We start from the raw sequence: 21,283 nt of genomic DNA on the forward strand, positions 1-21,283 counted from the left end.
GATGCAAACACGAGGTAAATCTCATATGGTACAATGGAAACCAACCATTTTTAAGCTTATGTAAATGAATAATTTAATGTAAGGTGATATAATGATTAGGAATTGTGCACTTTGGGGGAATATAATAACCTTTGGTTTGGAAGTAACATTTGCATCAGGACTTGGGTGGCTCTTGTTTAACGGGGAGTACTGCCTTTCATGGTGAGACTTATAAAGTGTTAACAGTGATTTTTGTCTTGAGCCAGTTTTAGAATCATGTAATTATTTTTCTTTTTTTCCTGTAACATCGAGGTGAAAGGGAATATGAAATAAAATGAATCAGCAAATAAATATTGATCAGAAAAAGTTTTTTGTATGTAATTAGTGGATGGAGCCGCATTTCCTCGTCAACCAAAGCTTTTCCCCAGACGACTCAACTTACATGATTTAGTGTCTTAAGTGTCCGTTCGTGCCAAGATTGATCATTAAAATTAAGTATGCTGTTACAAACCACATATTTGACTGGAACACCATATGCCCCATTGATTATTAGCATACTTAAACAGAGAGCTTGTAAATGCATTCCTCGATTGATTGTCTTTATTTTACACTTTATCTATAAATCCATGATAATATTTCTGTTTTATGTCCCCATATTTCTATTACCATATTCAACGCAGCTTTGGCACTTTTATATGTATACCTCCATTTATTCTCTTTTTTTAGACCTTACATAGCATGTAAACCTAATTTAAAACATATGCTGGTGTAGTGCATTTTAAATGCATTAATCTAGATATTTATTATATTATGTATATCATATTTCAGTTCATTATTTAGCCTCATATTTTCCATTTTAGATGTAGCCTATACATTTCTGCACATCACTAAGTTTCTTATGTGTGTCCTGCTGCATGGCATCCCACAGCGATGGAGACAACCAAACATCTGGAATCTGGATGATGATTTTACAGGGAAACAAAAGGGAACAGGGCAACACAGATATATAACATGGTAACTCCCTTGAGCTGGATAGCTGCTTGACATCCTTTCTTTCCCCCGGGCCACATGAACTAGAATAGTTTGGGACATTTTAGACAACGTTTCTATTCATGCAGACTCTGGGCAAATCGCCTGAAAATGCCCCTTCCTCACTCTCCAGTGCTCCCTCTTTTGACAGGAAGTCGCCCTCTAGTGGCTCAATCTGCAAAGCATCTCCAGCTGCCTGTCATCCATTGTACTTCAGTTTGTGTCCTTCTCTTCAACACAATGCAGTCAATACTTTAGTTGAGGAACGTTGTTCACTGCGTAAGAATGAAATGAGGGCTGATTGGCCTCCAGGGGAGGACACTGTCCCCGACTGGGGAACTCTGAGTGACCCCGTGGCTTATGGGAGGGAGAGGCGTCAGCACTGGAGACGGAGGCGACCGCTGCTCTGGGGAGCAGCTGACTGAAGCACTTCTTGTGATGTATGACTGTCTGCTGCAGGCTGGCCTGTTGAACAGACATGTGGAGCCAAGTTGTGAACAGACCAGAGAGACGGTCACGTTCACGACCACGACGCTGGTTTTCTTTCACCAAGTATTAGCCTCTCTCTGTCCCACGTTTTGGCTTTCTCCCTCTGTGTGTGTGGGTGTGTTTGTGTGCACGCGCACGTGCGCCAGTGGGGCTGTGTGCGTGGCAACTCCCTCTCCCCTTCTGCTGCTGGCTGATTGAGCACACCTGCATCTCATCACTCATTATGCTCTGATTTCAAGAAACAAAGATCCAAAATACGAAATATACAGAGGGCCACAAATATAAACTAGGTGAAAGGCACAGATCAAAAGTACAGGTAAGTAATTTAATCAGGCACGTGCACAGACATTTCGGGGGGCAGGTGCTCAACCCAAAAAGGGCACCCAATGCCAAAAAAATTCTGACAGAGTTGAAGCATTAGCAGCAATACACTGATGATGCTGTCCTCGACCTGCGTCTCCTCTGGCAGCATCAGACCACTAGCTTAAATTTTCTTTATGAATAAAGATGAATTATTATATAGCAACAACAGTACAAGCGTTCTGATTGGCTAATGGGCGTCATGCCAGCCACGTATTGCCCTCCTCGCTGGTCTGATACGGATCCGTGTGCCCTCTTCGTCATTTTCAAAATGAGCGATATTGATAGACATCAACAGCCAAGAGCAGTGGTCCTCAAACTAAGGCCCGCGGGCCGGATACGGCCCACCTCCACATTTGGCCCGGCCCTCTGAACAAGAGAGGCCTTATGATTTATTTTTCAGTCTGGCCACGCAAATCCTAGACTAGCCCGTTAAATAGAACGAATAAGAACTCTCTCTCTCTCTCTTTTCTCTCTCTCCTCTCTCTTCTCTCTCTCCCTCTCTCTATTCTCTAAACATAACTAACGTCAGTAAACAGCTTGACGAGGCTTTGAAATCACGGATTTCATGAGTTTTTGTTTATTTATTTTTTTAGGAAACGTCGGACCAGTTGTGACGTCATGTTTTCAGCAGCGCTAATGTTGTGGTTGATTTATCACAAAACAACGTCAGGGGACAAACACCGTCATGATTTGTTTGTCTGGTGCTGCGGGTCAGAGGAGAAGGAGGTGCATCCGTTTCGTGGCGCGAGGAGCACTGCGCGGAGGAGGAAGTGGAGGAGGAGGAGGAGGAGGAGGGAGGAGCGCGGCGGGGGGAGGGGGGCTCGTGAGCGCCGCGGAGCGGGTCGGGGCGAAATTCTCACAATAACTCAAATAAATGCCCCGTCGGATATTAAAACACATTTTGGGGGACTTGATGACAGAGAGAGTAACTTTTATTCTGAAATACGGATGAATGAAAAAAATGTGTCTCCAGGAAAAAGGGCACTTTTCTCATCCAGGGCAAAGGGGCTGGTGCTTGAGCACCACTAGGGCTCTATCTGTGCACGTGCCTGAATTTAATACACACTTTTTCAATGGTTTTTTTCCATGATCATCATGAAACTCAATAGATTTTGGCAAAAAACCTGGTTATGTTTCAAATAAAAACTTTATGGCAGAAAGCCCTAAAGGAAAACCTCTCCCATATGTCATGTAATATCACATTAGAGGCAGTAATCCAGAGGGAAAGAGAGACTAAACAAATAGAGCTGAAATGGAGTCTGGAGCCACTTCAGCACCTCATGCCTCTGCAGTCCATCTCTCAACATGATCCTGTTGTAAAGAATGATTTGCAAGGGAAGAAAGCTTTTTCCACTTTCTATTTGTATTTACAGTCGGAAGGTAATTAGGAATACAACTATAAATATTCATATAGCCTCTCTTTGACAAAACACTACTTTAAAGAGTTTGCTATTTCAAATAATACAAAAAAAGGACGTAAAAAAAATGTGTAGGTCTCCCTTAAAGCAACAGTGTGGAGATGTTGTGGCAAAGTGATGATGTTGCAGATTGCAACCAACAAAATGACCGTCTACCCACCCGTCGCTTACCAAGCGCATCAGAGAACTACGGTGGCCTTTAGGTAGGGATAGGTATCCGTGGGATTTTATTACTTCAAGGAGATATTCTTACGCTACATCCACACACAACTACATTTCCATTTAAAACTGGGGCGTGTGAAACATCCTCTTCGAATTATCATTAACCCCATGATAATATTTCTTTTTTATTTCTCCATATTTTTATATCCGTATACAATGCAGCTGCGACGTTTCTCCTGCTTGCAGTGCCTCAAGGCATCCCACAGTTTCTGAGTTGACCATACGTGGAAACATCTGGACGATGCTATCACAGAATATTTGAAAGAACTAACCAGGGAAGCCTTGAAAAGTACTGAAGCAGTCTGTATCCTTCTCCTCTTTCCCTGTCCCCAAATCCACAATGGTAGCATGCATCTGGAAAGGGTTAGTACAACCGGATAATTAGGCCAAAAATGGGAAGAAGTGTTTGTTTAAGTAGCCATCCAAGACATTGCTCATCTCCCCAGTGGCCTTGTTGTACGACTAGCTGATCATTCCCACTCTCTCGTCCTGGGAAAAACATAAAATAATTTGTTGTCGTCTACTCTTGAAGTATTTGTGAACTCTTTAATGATGACAGGGACAAAGCTGAAAACACTTGATTGAATACGTTATGGCATTATCAAGGATAGTTTGTTATTATAATAAGTTTATTTACTGGCTAATTGTAACAAACAGTGCGCTCGTAATGCACAGCGATGGAAGAAGAAAATTATATTAATTCTTGTCGCTTGCACAATGTCCTTTTGGGATTATTTCCAAATGTTAGTCATTTTACTTTGACTATTGTTGTTGTCAAAGATTGTGCTTCACTACATTTTAATCTAATCTGTTATCGAATAATGATAAAACGCCATCAGTGTCAGTGGTTGTTGGGGGTACTAAATGATGACCTCATGATGGGTGATGGCGTTAATGTACTTTAACTTTGGTTGCATCTACCTTAGTTCATCGCTGGTTAACGCTCCAACAGTGCGCTCGGATGCCTCAATCAAACACACCAGCAGAGGCACGCTGAGTCCGGCTGACATGCTCAAGACTCAAGAGCTCTGCTGGACGCTCCCACGCTGACTTGGGCCTTTGAGCAGTGTGAGGACTTTCTAGTGTTGGACCGCCATCCCTGATGGGACCGACAGCAGAGCTTCATCCAACTGGACATGCTGAGAAACCTTTGAAGAGCACAGTGGGACAGAGAGGCTGAGTGGACTGGTTTATTTAGGTTATGTTATGTTTTCTTGTTAACTCTAGTAAGGCCCAACTGAGGAAGACTGTTGTTTAATGTCATCAGTTGATGCTCCAGACAGACCCTTTATGTGCTCGTCCATGCAATGTTTCTGCTTTTATTCACTATACAGCAACAATAAGCAGGGCTTTGAGGTAGAGAAATGATTTACAGATCTCCTGAATATTATCCCTTCTCCCATTCATACATGACCCCATGCAGGAAGGGTTCCTGAACATCAGGCGGGGCAAGAAAAGACAAGAAATGCAGTGGGGTCCCTCCTAACGCTTCAGTGAAGGACGGCATGTGTGAGACGGACAAAATTGAGTCAGTTGCATATCGGCTGCAAAGGGACATCTGTAAACATTGAATGTATTGTTAGTTTGGACATACGGCTCTGTGGTGTGTTGTGTGGGCGAGACGTTGCCTTTAATTTGTGTCCTAAATGTCTTCTTGTCTTGTTCCCCTTTTAAAAAAAGTCATTTTTTACTTAATTTTATTGAAGTAGATTATTTAAGTAATATTTAATTCAAGTATTCAAGTACTCTTTCTGTTCCTGGCAAGGCATTAATGTCATTCACAGCCTCCGCTGTTCTCTCATCACAAGCTGAAGTTCATCTGTCAGTGAACAAACTTCCAAAGTGTCAAACATAATGACACGACGAACATGAGCTGAAGTGACATCTCTTCGGTCTCCTGCGTTGTCCCCGTGACACAACGTCAGCGTGTGTGTAATTCTGCTGATAGCGCTGCGGAGACCGGGCTCCCCACCAATCAAAATCAAACGCTGCATATCTCACGCTGACAACAATAACAGCGCAGTACTCAACATCTCCAGAGTTTTTTACATTTATTTTATTATTTTTTGTTCTCGGAGCCCAAACAAAAAAAAATGCGGAAACGAGATTCAATATGCGATTCTGATTTATTTTTTTAGGAAAATAGGTCTTTTCACATGCAAATATTTTCAACAAAGAATATGAAAAAAAATCTTTGCCAAAGGATACCAGAATGGCACTCAAAGAAATGGACATTTTACAAAAGACATAGAAAACACACAAATACACAAATGCTTGTATGAATCAGAGTTTGTAATACCACTGGTTTTATTGCCACATCCGCATTGGTGACCATTAAAAAACATCAAGGAAACATTAGCCTTTCTTCTGATCACATTATTTTTACAGAGACAGACAGGGTGGGCATTGTGGTATCCCTGATAAATAGACCCACAAAAGACGTCTGATACAACCGCTGTGTTTCACGTGTAATTCATTCAGCTGCCAGGTATGAGGGATATTTAAATGGCTGTCCCTTCCAAGATGTGTCTTTTAAAGGTATTCAAATGCCTATCTCAATATCAAGTGAAACATCTCTAAAATGAAGATTATTTTATGTTGTCTTATTTTTTTTGATACCTAGCAAAAGAAATCAAGTAATATGGTAATATCTTTCAGCTTAAAAAGCCTTACAAAATCAATGCCACTTTCACAAAGATTTAACATTCCCGAAATATACCAACATGCTGCACAGCAGTAAAAACACATTGGCACACGTATGTGCCTCAGTACCGACTTGATCGTACGGTTTTTTAGTGACATTTTGGAGACGCCTGCTTTTCAAAAGGACAACGACAATATGCAGAGGGGAACACACCCTCATACAGGTAGCCGTAAAAGCCATCTCGGTTCATCGAGTACACTTTTTTCTTTCGACCTTATCCTCTTGCTTTCTCAATCACCAAATAGAAAAAAAAGTCACAACCTAGAATAGTTTTGGAGATGTGAAGCCAAGCTGCCAGTCATGGCACCTCCTCAAAAGGCCCCTTCCTCACTCTCTCGTGGCTCCAGCTGGCTCCATCTGCAAAGCATCTCCAGCTGCCTGTCATCCATTGTACTTCAGTTTGTGTCCTTCTCTTCAACACAATGCAGTCAATACTTTAGTTGAGGAACGTTGTTCACTGCGTAAGAATGAAATGAGGGCTGATTGGCCTCCAGGGGAGGACACTGTCCCCGACTGGGGAACTCTGAGTGACCCCGTGGCTTATGGGGAGGGAGAGGCGTCAGCACTGGAGACGGAGGCGACCGCTGCTCTGGGGAGCAGCTGACTGAAGCACTTCTTGTGATGTATGACTGTCTGCTGCAGGCATGTGGAGCCAAGTGGTGAACGGACCAATCGGAAAGACGCTTTCTCCTCGAGCATCCTGTCGTATCCTCACAGAGTCCAGCCTCACAGCTTCACGTGAGTGTTGGTCCAGTAAGTTCAGTTTCCTGCACTTTATGAAATCAAGAATACAATGTCCTGGTTTTCAGATTCGCTCCGCTTCAAAACGCCATCATGCTTGTTCGGAAATCCGCTGTTGGGCAAAGCTTGGAATGGTTTGAATAATTTGGCACTTCATATTCTTTTGTTTGTGTCCATGCACATGGCTGTTCAGCAGATCTCAGAACAATGTTGGAAAAGGAGTAACACTTAAAAAAGAGAAAGACATAGCCCAGAGGTTTGCGACATACATTAGATACTGACACTTTAACATACAAGGAACAGTCTGGCTTTTTTTCATTACATCAATAAGTCACTGTAGCCGACATATTACAAAAATATACGATGTCATATTTCAATTTTTTTTTACAATTGGAAGGCAATGTAAAACACAATACACGTACATATCCATACACCAAATTAAATATAAAAAAAGCTTTCTTTTTCTTTATTTTACACAAAAAAAAGGAATTCTTGAAAAAAGTCAAATTGTGTTTCCATATTTAACACTTGGCTCAAACATAAAAATCAACTCCAGTTTGGAATTGAAAATCCTGTTCCAAAAAGCAAAACACTTACTGTAATACAAAATCACGTGCCTTTTACAAAAGGGTTGGTCTCACGTGGGTATTCGTCCACAGTTGGAGAAGCATGGCCACAAACAACCAGACTTCAGGGCAGCCTCGCATGAACACTTGGCAACTGACACTTGCATCACACAAACATTGTTTAGTCTCACGGTATTATAGTAATGGCTTCAAACCTTTTCCATTACAACGTGGACATATTGCAGTCTTGTACATCTGACACTGGAACCGTAGCGCTGAGAAGACTCGACTGACGCAAGTCTCTTGACACAAGGCCCGTCAATAGAAAAGTAACTCTAAAGCTGGTTACGATGTTGCTGGATGCAGGAAGCCTTTTCCTCTGGTATCTACTCCCCAATAGAGGACGCCCCCTTTTCCTAAGGAGACACCGCCAGGGGGCGGTCAGCTCCAAGGCAGAGCAGACGGCAGTGGAGTGCAGAGTAACCTTGTTCAATAGCCATGAAGAGCCAGAGCACAGACTGAGACCTTTAGGAGGAACGCTTAACAACTGGATTGCTTTTGCACCTTGTTCAAAAAAGAACACTGTTTTTTCGCAGGAAATTTCAGATGCACACCGGATAAAATAGCCGAAAAAACACAGGAAACTACAAACGCACTGTCAAATGTCAAGTCACGGCAACATAACGCAGGGAACTCTACACCGGAGAGAGAGCAGACACGGAGCACGACTGACAGGACGCAGCCTTCAGGAAGGTGATGCTCTCGCTGCGTTAGAAAGTCATTGCTCGAGGCGCTGCCATTTTGTTGCATGAGCACTGTAGTGGTGTTCCTCGATAACGCCATTACAGTACGGCGTCATTGCTTCAGCTCGCCATGACACACTGGTGTCATGGCATCCGCTTGCCTTGCTGAATTATGATGCTGTACGTCCGAAGGATTGGGACGCCGATGTATTAAAGGAGATGGTGTTTTTGCGGAGGAGCGGCCAGACAATTAGTTTAGTGAAATCTGGGATCGATCTGATCTGCAACGGAACTCATTATCATTCAGTCATTTTCAGTAAAGTTCAAATCCCTAAGAAGAGGACGAACGCAAAGACAACAGAGGTCAATAATCTGCCGAGGAGAACGAGACATGTAAACAACAGACTGTAGCCTCTTCAGATTGTGTCGGTGCGATGTTTTTAAGTTAAACAGTGAAAGCCCGAACAAAACAAATTGTCAGCTGCGTTATCACGTCTGTTTTTACACACCTTGCTACACAAACACGTCTTCACCAGCTGGCAGGATTATTTAAGGCACAGTGGTTTGCAACAACTCGTCATCCAGTCTGTAATGTATTCCCGGTTTCGATACACGTCCCTGTTCCTGGGTTTAAATCCACACGGAGGGCTTACCCTCTCCGGATTTGCTGCTGCTGCTGTTGCTGCTACTTCCTCCTGCGCTGTTGCCTCCTTTCCCGTGTTTGAATCGATGCTTGCGCTCTTTCTGAGGCTGAGGCTGCGGATGAGGCTGGATGATGTTACTCTGGGGCTTGTCCTCCTGGTCGTCCCCGAGCTGCTCCTCCGCCCGGTGCTGCTGGCTGTAGGCCTGGATGGCCGCTTCCAGTTGCTCGTGAGCTTGCTGGATCAAGTCCTTGTTCAGGGCCACACGGGCCTCCCCTCCGGTGGGGAAGTTCTCCTCATTGCTGCCAAACTGCTGCTGCTCCTCCTGGGCGATGTTGGCCCGGTTCTGCTTGCATGCCATCTTGGCGTTGCTCAGGTCCGTGTAGGGCATCTGCTCCGGCTTCACCACGATGTTGTAGCCGGGCGGAGCCGACGGCGTGTTCCACGAGAAGGGGTACCCGACGTAGTCCGCGGCCCCGTCTTCCCCCAGCCCTCCCTCAGAGCTCGCCTCGGGCCCCGTCCCGCCGACCGACCCCTCCACGCCTCCGTTGGCGCTCAGCAATCCCAACTGGTGCTCGTCCTCCCGGGGCGGGCGGCGGCGGCGGCGCAGAATGTCACAAACGGCACCGATCCCCAGGTGGAGCATCTCCCAGATGTTGAGCGCGAGGCAAAGGACGGTGACGCCGTACATGATGCGCAGGAAGATCGTCTTCTCCGTCGGCCGCGACACGAAGCAGTCGACGCTGTGGGGACACGGGAGCCTCGCGCACACGAACACGGGCGTCACGTGAAACCCGTACAGCAAATACTGGCCTGCAAGGAAGCCGGCTTCGAGCAGCGTGCGAATCACCAGCTGCAAAACGTAGACCCGCATCAGCCCCTCGTCTCGTATACGTTTGCGGCCATCGTGCCGGGTTTTGGGTTTGGGTGCGGGTTGCAGCGGATCCCGCGGCCTTTTCGGGGGCTCGACCTCCGGCACCTCGTAGATCATGGGGTCGTCCTCTTGGTCCTCCTCGGTCTCCTCGATGCCCCGGTGCTGCCGCTCTCCGAAGCAGATCTTCCTGGGCCTCCTGTGCGTGTAGCCTCCTCCTCCCCCCGTTCTAACCGCGGCGGCGCCAGCCCCTCCTTTGGATTCATCGACTCGCGCGATCTTGTTGACGGCATAGCCCAAGTACATGAGAGAGGGCATCGCCACTAGGATGATCTGGAAGACCCAAAAGCGAACGTGAGAGAGAGGCGCGAAGGCGTCGTAGCAGACGTTCTCGCAGCCCGGCTGGCCCGAGTTGCAGACGAACTTGCTCTGCTCGTCGTAGTAGATGGACTCTCCCCCGACCGCCGTGAGCACGATCCGGAAGATGATGAGCACGGTGAGCCACAGCTTCCCCACGAAGGTGGAGTGGTTGTGGATCTCCTCCAGCAGCCGCGTGAGGAAGCTCCAGCTCATGGTGTCGCTGGACAGTGGGGCAGACAGTGTCCCTCTCTCCCCTGTTCACAGACTCTGGAGAAAGGAAAGGGGGAGATGAAAGAAGACGTGTCAGATGAATAATAATAAATGCACATTTCAGAACTTGATCAAAAGCAAGTACAGCAGGTTTATTTGAGACCTTTTATTCCTGTGGAAATAACATTAGTTCATGCAGATTCAGTCGCACAATAGAAAAAGGGCTGACTTATTGATAATTGCCTTAATTAGAATAAGTGTTCCTCTCTGAGCCAATCACGATGCTGAAGTATTCATTTGAAATGTTGCTTTTTGTAGCCCAAATGCACCCACGCTGAATTTGGAGCACAATGCCACGGTGAGGTTGCTGTCAAGTTTGGGCTTTTTAGGGAATTAGAAGACCAAACGGCGAGGAAAGAGGATCCTGGGATTAAGAACCGCCATCGAGCACTGAGAAGGAGTCGAAAATAATCCAAATAGGGAATTTGCTATCGCCAAATACACACTCACTTTATTTAACAGCCATCTCGTTTTTAAGAATAAATCCTCTTCGTGAGCCTTCTTATGTGTGAGGTGCAGTTTCCAGGATTGTACTAAATTGACTGGTTTGTACTGGTTGGGAGGTAAATAGCCTTGTGCATGTGTGTGTGTGCATGTGCGTGTGTGTGTTGTGTGTGTGTGTGTGTGCATCTGAGTGCAGTCTAGAAAGAGGGGCATGCTGCCTATGTAGGTTAGGTCTGGGCTCCAGGCAGTCGATCCAAACCAGGAGAACCAGCAGGTGGCCGGGCTCAACCCGTTGGATAGCAGACCCACATTAGCTCAGGCGGTGGAGCGGAACCCAAACACCTCCGTCCCTCAGGGTGGCTTTGGGGGATAAATATGACACCTCCACTGAACTTTCCCCTTTTATGAAGCTGCAATAGCGCATGGCTCATTGTCAGCTCGACTGAGAGGGAAATCCGACCGTGAATGCGAGCTTAGTTTGGGGTTTTAAGGGCTTCCAGGGACGAGATCCTCACCAAGCGGGTTCAGAGCTTATTCAGAGCGAGAGGGGAAATGTAGCCGAGGAAACGAGCAGGAGCCCCCCGTCCTCTGCTTCGTGTCTCCAGTAGGAGCAGAGAGGGCGGGAATGTTTGTGGAAGGCTTGCGATGAAACATGTGTCATATTGATCACTCTGACCATATAAGGACATGGCTGGGACAAAGGAGCGAGATGTCAGGAATCCTTTGTGTGTGTGTGTGTGTGCACATACACACTCCACTATGCGTATCTCCCACATACAGTACGTGGCCGTTACTGCACACAATCAGACGAGGCGAGGGGGGGGGGTCCTTGTGAGAGCGCCCGCTGTGAGCGTCTGTGACCGACATGTGTGAGTGCGCAGGGAGAGGCTGCCACAGGCACACGCAGGCAACGTGTCCTTCCATGGTCGCGCTCCGTCCGACTTTTCCAGCATTACATCATTGCATTTCTTTAACTAGAATGGGCACTCGGTAGAGCGCATACCTTCGCATATCACAAGATTGGGCATTGAATTATGAACATTTTGGCATTAGTTGCATGCCAATTGGACACAAATGTATCGTCCTATGGGAAAAAAAAGATTTTGACCTTTCCATGACCTTGACCTTGACCTTTGACCCGATTGATCCCAAAATCGAATCAAATGGTCCCCGGATAATAACCAATCATCCCACCAAATTTCATGCGATTCAAGAATATTTTTGACCTGTTCATGACCTTTGACCTTGACCTTTGACCCGATCAATCCCAAAATCTAATCAACTGGTCCCCGGATAATAACCAATCATCCCACCAAATTTCATGCGATTCGGTTCAATACTTTTTGAGTTCTGCGAATAACACGCATACAAATAAATAAATAAATAAACTAGAATGGGCACTCGGTAGAGCGCATACCTTCGCATATCACAAGATTGGGCATTGAATTATGAAAATGTTGGCATTAGTTGCATGCCAATTGGACAAAAATGTATCGTGCTATGGTAAAAAAAAGATGTTGACCTTTCCATGACCTTGACCTTGACCTTTGACCCGATTGATCCCAAAATCTAATCAAATGGTCCCCGGATAATAACCAATCATCCCACCAAATTTCATGCAATTCAAGAACATTTTGACCTGTTCATGACCTTTGACCTTGACCTTTGACCCGATCGATCCCAAAATCTAATCAACTGGTCCCCGGAAAATAAACAATCATCCCACCAAATTTCATGCGATTCGGTTCAATACTGTTTGAGTTCTGCGAAAGATTTTGACCTGTTCATGACCTTTGACCTTTGACCCGATCGATCCCAAAATCTAATCAACTGGTCCCCGGATAATAAACAATCATCCCACCAAATTTCATGCGATTCGGTTCAATACTTTTTGAGTTCTGCAAAAGATTTTGACCTGTTCATGACCTTTGACCTTTGATCTTTGACCCGATCGATCCCAAAATCTCATCAACTGGTCCCCGGATAATAAACAATCATCCCACCAAATTTCATGCGATTCGGTTCAATACTTTTTGAGTTTTGCGAATAACACGCATACAAATAAATAAATAAATAAATAAATGAATACACGGCGATCAAAACATAACCTTCCGGCATTTTCAATGCGAAGGTAATGACTGCACGCACCCCCCCCCCCCCTCCCCCCAAAAGCCGGCAAACAGCTGACCGACCAGGCGGAAACGTGGCGAGGCGCCGCGTTCAATCCCCGCGCTACTTCACCCTAGTCCGGTAGGTGCTGGGCCCAGTTCACAGTGTTCCTGCGCAGTCTTCTATTAGTGATCCCGCCCGTTGGTATAAATCCAAAATAGGAACAGTCACCGGATTGCTTCTACCGGGCTGCATCTATCGTAACTTGGTATTTACGACACTGAAGTAAACGTTAAATACCTCAAAAACTGAAGGGGGCGCTAAAAGGGGAAAACTACATAATGGGGCTTTAAGAAAAGGCGATCATGTCTTTCAAGCCGCCGCGTGCGTGGCGGGCAGCATTCGGCCCTGCGGGCCTTGTGTTTGACTTCAAAATAAAAGCACAGGATTTCTTTTCTTACATTTTATTTTAAGAAAAGGCGATCATGACTTTCAAGCCGCCGCATGCGTGGCGTGCAGCATCCGGCCCTGCGGGCCTTGTGTTTGACTTCAAAATAAAAGCACAGGATTTTAATTCTTCAAAATAAAAGCACAGGATTTTTTTTATTAAATTCTTTTTAAGAAAATGCGATCATGTTTTTCAAGCCACTGCGGGCGTGGCGTGCAACATCCGGCCCGCGGGCCTTGTGTTTGACTTCAAAATAAAAGCACAGGATTTTTTTTCTTACAATTTTTGTCTTGAAAGAAAAGGCGATCAAGTCTTTTAAGCCGCCGCGGGCGTGGTGGGCAGCATCCGGCCCGCGGACCATGTGTTTGACACCTGTGATCTAGAGCACAAGGGTCAAACACAAGGGCCGCGAGCCTAGTCTGGCCTCCACGTCATTTTATGTGGCCCCCCCGTCGACTTTAAAGACATACGATAACCTTTGCCTGGGCAAAAAGAAATGTAAGCAAAAGATACTGTGCTTTTATTTTGAAGGTAACTTTCGAGCAGCAGAAAACCACTGACCCAGACCAGTTGAAAACCACTGCCCCAGACCACATCTGTCACACATGTTCTTATTCTCCACTGTGAAACTTTTTTTGGAACAAAGTTGGTGTAATAATGTGCGTTTGATCTTTGATACAGTAATGTGGGTTTAATTTCTAATTGAATGGATTCATGTTATAATCGAAGAAGTTGCTTACATATGGATACAGGGATGTATCTTCACGTCTCATGGGGTCATCATATCTGCCTGATGGATCATCGAGGTCTGGGTCCTGGAATTCCTGCTCCTGACTACGCCACTGTCCTGTTGAGACTCCGCCCACTGTTGAGACTCCGCCCACTCCTCCTCCCCACCGCCATCTGCCTGATGGATCGTGGAGGTCTCCATCGTGGAATATGCCTACTATGAACTATTCATACACTCTGTCACATTCATTGAATGTATTTAAACTCTAAATCTGTCCTTCTGTACACATTACATCTATTGCATCTGTCCATCCTGGAGAGGGATCCTCCTCTGTTGCTCTCCTGGAGGTTTCTTCCCTTTTTTTCCCCCTGAAGGGTTATTTGGGAGTTTTTCCTGATCCGATGCGAGGTTTTGGGGCAGGGATGTCTATGTGTACAGATTGTAAAGCACTCTGAGACAAATTTGTAATTTGTGAAATTGGGCTATACAAATAAACTGAATTGAATTGAATTGAATGTCTATGTGTACAGATTGTAAATAAATTGAATTGAACACATAAACCGTCATTCACAACTACTAATATTATTAATATGTAAATGATGCACATAAACCGCTCTTAGTCTAGGCTCTCCCGTGAGACCTGTTTACCAGGGGCTAATGCCCCGGACAACGCAGCTCCCAGGATCACGAGCCTCTCAAACTCCTCCACCACGTTAAGGTGGCGGTTCACGGAGGAGATTTTTTTTGTGTGGAAAAACCTGAGCACCAGGTTAAAAAAACCACTTGGATAAATCAATTGTTTTAATAGTAAATAAATTGTAATAATTTTGAATTTTGTATTTGAATTTTGGATTTTGTGGGGAAACCTGAGCTCCAGGTTAATAAAACCCACTTGGTTAAACATATTTAGTATTAAAACAATAGATTTTCTTTGTGTGGAAAAACCTGAGCACCAGGTTTAAAAAACCCACATGGATTAATCAATTGTTTTAATTGTAAATAAATTGTAATAATTTTGAATTTTGTGGAAAAACCTGAGCACCAGGTTAATTTTTTTTGTTGAATTAATCAATTGTTTTAATAGAAAATATATTTAACTAATTTTGAATTAATTTTTTTGTGGGGAAAAACCTGAGCACCAGGTTTATAGAACCCACTTGGTTAAATATATTTAGTATTAAAACAATTGATTTTTTGTGTGTGGAAAAACCTGAGCACCTGGTTAAAAAAAAACACTTGGATTAATCAATTGTTTTAATAGTAAATGTATTTAACTAATTTTGAATTTTGTATTTTTGGGGGGGGGGGGGATCTGAGCACCTGGGTAATAAAACCCACTTGGTGAAACATATTTAGTATGAAAACAATAGATTTTTTGTGTGTGGAAAAACCTGAGCACCAGGTTAAAAAACCCACTTGGATTAATCAATTGTTTTAATAGTAAATATATTTAACTAATTTAGAATTTTGTATTTGGGGGGGGGGGGAAATCTGAGCACCTGGGTAATAAAACCCACTGAATGTTGAATGAATAGCGTTTGTTATTCACACACTGATGGAGGATCTACCTCCATCAGCGCATCACCTGCCTATCAGGACTATATTCACAAACCGTAGTACAACTACAGGGGCAATGGCCGACCCCTGTTCCCCGTGACCCGTCGGCGCTCCCAGGATCACGAGCCTCTCAAACTCCTCCACCACGTTAAGGTGGCGGTTCACGGAGGAGATTTTTTTTTTGTGGAAAAACCTGAGCACCAGGTTAAAAAAAACACTTGGATTAATCAATTGTTTTAATAGTAAATACATTGTAATAATTTAGAATTTTGTATTTGAATTTGGAATTTGAATTTGGGATTTTGTGGGAAAACCTGAGCTCCAGGTTAATAAACCCCACTTGGTTAAACATATTTAGAATTAAAACAATTGATTTTTCTTTGTGTGGAAAAACCTGAGCACCAGGTTAAAAAAACCCACTTGGATGAATCAATTGTTTTAATATTAAATATATTTAACTAATTTTGAATTTTGTATTGGGGGGGGGGGGGGGGGGGATCTGAGCACCTGGGTAATAAAACCCACTGAATGTTGAATGAATAGTGTTTGTCATTCACACACTGATGGAGGATCTACCTCCATCAGCGCAGCACCTGCCTATCAGGACTACATTCACAAACCGTAGTACAACTACAGGGGCAATGGCCGACCCCTGTTTCCCGTGACCCGTCGGCGCTGGAACCGGCTCCCGACGGGGAACGGGAGTCGGCCTTCGCGCTGACGGATGACCGACAGGTTACGAGTCGGCACTTGGACCAACTCCCTTGACCCGTGACCCGTCGCCGCTGCGGCCGGCTCCCGACGGGGAATGGGAGTCGGCCGCAGCGCCTTCGGGTCACGGGGAAAGGGAGTCGGCCTTCGCTCTGACGGATGACTGACAGGTTACGGGGAACGAGTCGGCACTGGGACCAACTCCCTTGACCCGTGACCCGTCGGCACTGCGGCCGGCTCCCGACGGGGAACGGGAGTCGGCCGCAGCGCCGACGGGTCACGGGGAATGAGTCGCCGCTGGGACCGACTCCCGTGACCCGTCGGCGCTGCGGCCGGCTCCCACGGGGAACGGGAGTCTGCCGCAGCGCCGGCGGGTCACGGGGAAAGGGAGTCGGCCGCAGCGCCGGCGGGTCACGGGGAACGAGTCGCCGCTGGGACCGACTCCCGTGACCCATCGGCGCTGTGGCCGGCTCCCACGGGGAAAGGGAGTCGGCCGCAGCTACGGGGGCAATTTGGAGTTGAGTGTTTTGCCCAAGGACACATCAACATTGGCTACCAGAGCCCGGGAGTCTTCCCATGAACAGCGCTTTGTTTCACACTGTCACTTACACACTGATGGAGGATCTACCTCCATCAGTGTGTAAGTGACGGATGGAGGATCTACCTCCATCAGCGCAGCACCTGCCCATCAGGACTACATTCACAAACCGTAGATCAACTACGGGGGCAATTTGGAGTCGAGTGTCTTGCCCAAGGACACATCAACATTGGCTACCAGAGCCTGGGAGTCTTCCCATGAACAGCGCTTTGTTTCACACACTGTCATTTCCACACTGATGGAGGATCTACCTCCATCAAGGTAGCACCTTCTGTCTATCACGAGACTAACCACTTTTTATTCTCCTCCCTTCATCTTATTCTTCATCTTGTCCAGCTCTGTGTCTCTGTCCTTCATCTTTCTCCCAAAGCAGCCTAGAGTCCTCCTCTTGAGCCGGAGACAGACATCCTCCAGGATATGTCTTTCGTCTGTGAGCTGCTGGATCTCTGACTCGTGGCTTTGTTGTTTCTGAACCAGGACCTGCTTCTCCAGCTCCAACCGCTCTGCCGTGTCGATCTGCTCCTGACACTTTTCCTCCACAGCTTTGCATTCTGAGAGCAAATTCTTAATTCTCGTCGCCAAGCCATTTTCCGTCAGGGCGCTCTTCTCTTCAAGAGCGTCATATTTGTCCTGCCAGGACTGGTTGCTCTGGCTGAGCAGCTGCTTTTGGGCCTCAATTGTCTCAGTGAGATTGAGGATCTTCTCTTCCAGTTGGCTTAAGTGAACTCTGGGCTTAACTGTCAGTATCTCGCAGTTCTTTCTTTCCAGGTCACACGCTTGTGTGCATCGGGCTGGAATAACACTCACCGTCTCCTCCTCTTGGTTTTCCACAACCACTTGCTTCCCTTTTTTCTTATTCTGCTTCGCCTCCATCTTATTCTGCTTCACCTCCATCTTATTCTTCATCTTGTCCAACTCTGTGTCTCTGTCCTGCATCTTTCTCCCAAAGAAGCCTAGATTCTTCTTCTTGAGCTGGAGACTGACGTCCTCCAGCATCTTGTTTTGGGCTGTGAGCTGCTGGACCTGCTCGGTCTCTGACTCGTGGTTCTGTTGTTTCTGAGTCAGGACCTGATTTTCCAGTTCCAACCGCTTTGTCTCGGCGAGCTGCTCCTCCAACTTTTCCTCAAACTTTTCCGTCATAGCAAGGCGTTCTGAGAGCAAATTCTGTATTGTTGTCTCCCAATAATCTCCTGTCAGGATAGTCCTTTGTTCAAGAGCCTCACATTTGTTCTGCAAGGCCTGGTTTTGGCTTTCAAGTGTCTGGATCTTTTCTTCCAGTGTCTCTGAGCTTTGGGACTTCTCAAAGAGATGTTCGTTCTCTTCCTTGAGAAAGTGAATTGTCTCAGTTTTCTCATCGAGACGCATCTTAAGACTCTGGATTTCATCTTCAGAACGAAAAATAACCCATTTCAGATGGGCTATATGTTCGTGAGACAATGGAAATTCCCAAGATTGATATTGACTTTGAGGAGGTTCCTGAAGAAGTTCTTGAGGATGGCCCTGAGATTGTTCCTGAGGATGTTCCTGAGGATGTTCCTGAGGATGCTCCTGAGGATGTTCCTGAGGACGGCCTTGTTGATGGTCCTTAAGACGGCGCTGATGACTCCTCTGACGATGGCCTTGTCCACGGCGCCGAGGACGGCCTTGAAGAAGTTCTTGAGGATGTTCCTGAGGAGGTTCTTGAGGATGTTCCTGAGGAAGTTCTTGAGGATGTTCCTGAGGAAGTTCTTGAGGATGGTCCTGTGGAAGGTCTTGTTGATTGTCCTGAGGACGGCCCTGAGGACGTTGCTGGCCGCCGTGTCTTTCGTTATTTCCGCAATCCATGAAGAAAAGGTTTCTGTGATGAGTCTTTAACAAGACGGTTGTGGTGTATTAATGACTTTGGCGCTGGTTGTCAGTAATAACTTGCCGTGAAGATCGGGAGAAAAAAAAGATTGAAGATGTGCCTTGGGCAGTTGGGTCTCTATATAGAGGTTTCCCCACAGAAAAGTGGCTTTGATGTGACATCATCGTGATGTCACAACATTCTATTCTATTCTGTTTCAAGATCAAAGGTCAACTTGAAGTGTCATATGACTTGTTGTAACGAAGGACAACTTTTCAGACTTGCGACACTTGATCACATGATCACTGCAGAAAAATGTCCCTTCAAAATAAATGCACAGGATTTTTTTTCTCCATTTTATTTTAAGAAAAGGCAATCATGTCTTTCAAGCCGACGCAGGCGTGGCGTGCAGCATCCGGCCCGTGGGCCTTGTGTTTTACTTCAAAATAAAAGCACAGGATTTTTTTTTCTTACATTTTTTTAATGAAAAGACGATCTTGTCTTTCAAGCCGCCACGGGCGTGGCGTGCAACATCTGGCCCGCGGACCTTGTGTTTGACTTCAAAATAAAAGCACAGGATTTGTTTTCCTCATTTTTTTAAAGACTAGAATGGGCACTCAGTAGAGCGCATACCTTCGCATATCACAAGATTGGGCATTGAATTATGAACATTTTGGCATTAGTTGCATGCCAATTGGACAAAAATGTATCGTGCTATGGGAAAAAAAAGATTTTGACCTTTCCATGACCTTTGACCCGATTGATCCCAAAATCTAATCAAATGGTCCCCGGATAATAACCAATCATCCCACCAAATTTCATGCGATTCAAGAAGATTTTTACCTTTTCATGACCTTGACCTTGACCTTTGACCCGATCGATCCCAAAATCGAATCAAATGGTCCCCGGATAATAACCAATGATCCCACCAAATTTCATGCAATTCGGTTTAAAACTTTTTTTGTTATGCGAATAACACGCATACAAATAAATAAATAAATACACGGCGATCAAAACATAACCTTCTGCATTTTCAATGCGAAGGTAATAAAAGTTCCTGTTATTTATTCTTCTTATTGCGACTATTTTTGCACAAAACGTTAGCAGCCAGTTAACGTACGACAGATGCACACTTCTGGAGATTGGATCGGCAGTTGCTCGCCGCCTACCAGAGTTTTTCAACTCTTACTCGGACGTCCCGCCAGGAACAGTAGCGGAACTATCTCCGTCCATTTTAGGCGCGATCTCACGCAAACGTCGCCGACGGAGGGGGAAGCGAGCTGGCGTGCTGGTTAGGCTGAGACGTCGAGCCAATCGACCCCCACTACCCACCATTTTACTGGCAAATGTACAGTCTTTGGACAATAAGCTATGCGAGCTACAGGCTCGTATTCAATTCCACCGGAAACTAAGGACAACTGCATCATCTGCCTTACGGAGACATGGATGTCGGAGGAGGTTACCGACTCAGCCATCGAGCGGCAGGATTTTCCGTCCACCGCGGACAGAACAAAGACTCTCTCTGGTAAAGATCGTGGAGGGGTATGTCTCATGATAAACAGATCTTGGTGCAACCAAAGTCATGTACATACTCTCAAGTCGTTCTGTTCCCCGGACCTGGAGTACCTAATGCTCATGTGTCGACCATTCTGGCTACAGGAGTTTACAGCAGTCACCGTAACTGCTGTGTACATTCCGCCTCAAGCTAACACGGACATAGCGCTGAAGGAACTCTACGGGCGATCGGCGAGCAGGAGTCGGCACACCCGAGGCTGCTTTCATTGTGGCGGGGACTTCAACAAAGCGAACCTGAAGAAAGTTCTCCAAGTTCTACCAACACATAAAAGCAACACGAGGGGAGCGGATTCTCGACCACTGCTACACTCCCTTCCGGGATGGATACAAAGCCCTCCTCCGCCCACCGTTCGCAAATCGGACCACCGCTCCATCCAACTACTCCCGCCTACAGGCAGAGGCTTAAGCAGCAACCAATCGCTGTGAAGGAAGTGCAACGCTGGTCGGACCAATCGGAGTCTATGCTACAGGACTGTTTTGAGCGTGCTGACTGGGATATGTTCAGGGTCGCGTCGGACAACAACGTCAGTGAGTACGCGTCCTCAGTCACCGGGTTCATCAAGAAATGCATAGATGACGTTGTTCCTACCAAGTCGGTTCGGATTTATCCCAACCAGAAACCGTGGATAAATGGCGATGTTCGCGCTGCACTCCGACGCGTAACACCGCCTTTGACTCGGGAATATGGCGGAATACAAAGAGCCCGCTCGACCTCCGTAAGACCATCGGCTCTGCCAAGCGGGAGTTCAGGAACAAGGTGGAGGAAAAGCTCAAGAGCCATGACGTGAGAGGTGTGTGGAAGGGCTACAGACAATCACGGACTTCAGAGGAGAACCAGCGGTGAAGAGAACTCCTCTACCTCCCTCCCAGGCGAGCTAAATACATTCTTT

General features: G+C 46.0%; 1 protein-coding gene across 1 annotated transcript in view; it reads right to left on the minus strand.

The window, feature by feature from the left end:
• Nucleotides 1-5,922: 5,922 nt before the first annotated feature.
• The window catches only part of gjc1 (gap junction protein gamma 1), a 63,390-nt gene continuing 48,029 nt past the window's right edge, over nt 5,923-21,283 (minus strand). Inside the window, exon 2 of the mRNA XM_056407420.1 lies at nt 5,923-10,393. Within this exon, the coding sequence (XP_056263395.1) occupies nt 8,885-10,339 (1,455 nt within the window). The 5' untranslated portion in view covers nt 10,340-10,393 and the 3' untranslated portion in view covers nt 5,923-8,884. The remainder of the gene's footprint in view (nt 10,394-21,283) is intronic.

Source organism: Pseudoliparis swirei, chromosome 23, assembly GCF_029220125.1.
Source record: "Pseudoliparis swirei isolate HS2019 ecotype Mariana Trench chromosome 23, NWPU_hadal_v1, whole genome shotgun sequence".
NCBI classification, from domain to species: Eukaryota; Metazoa; Chordata; class Actinopteri; order Perciformes; family Liparidae; genus Pseudoliparis; species Pseudoliparis swirei.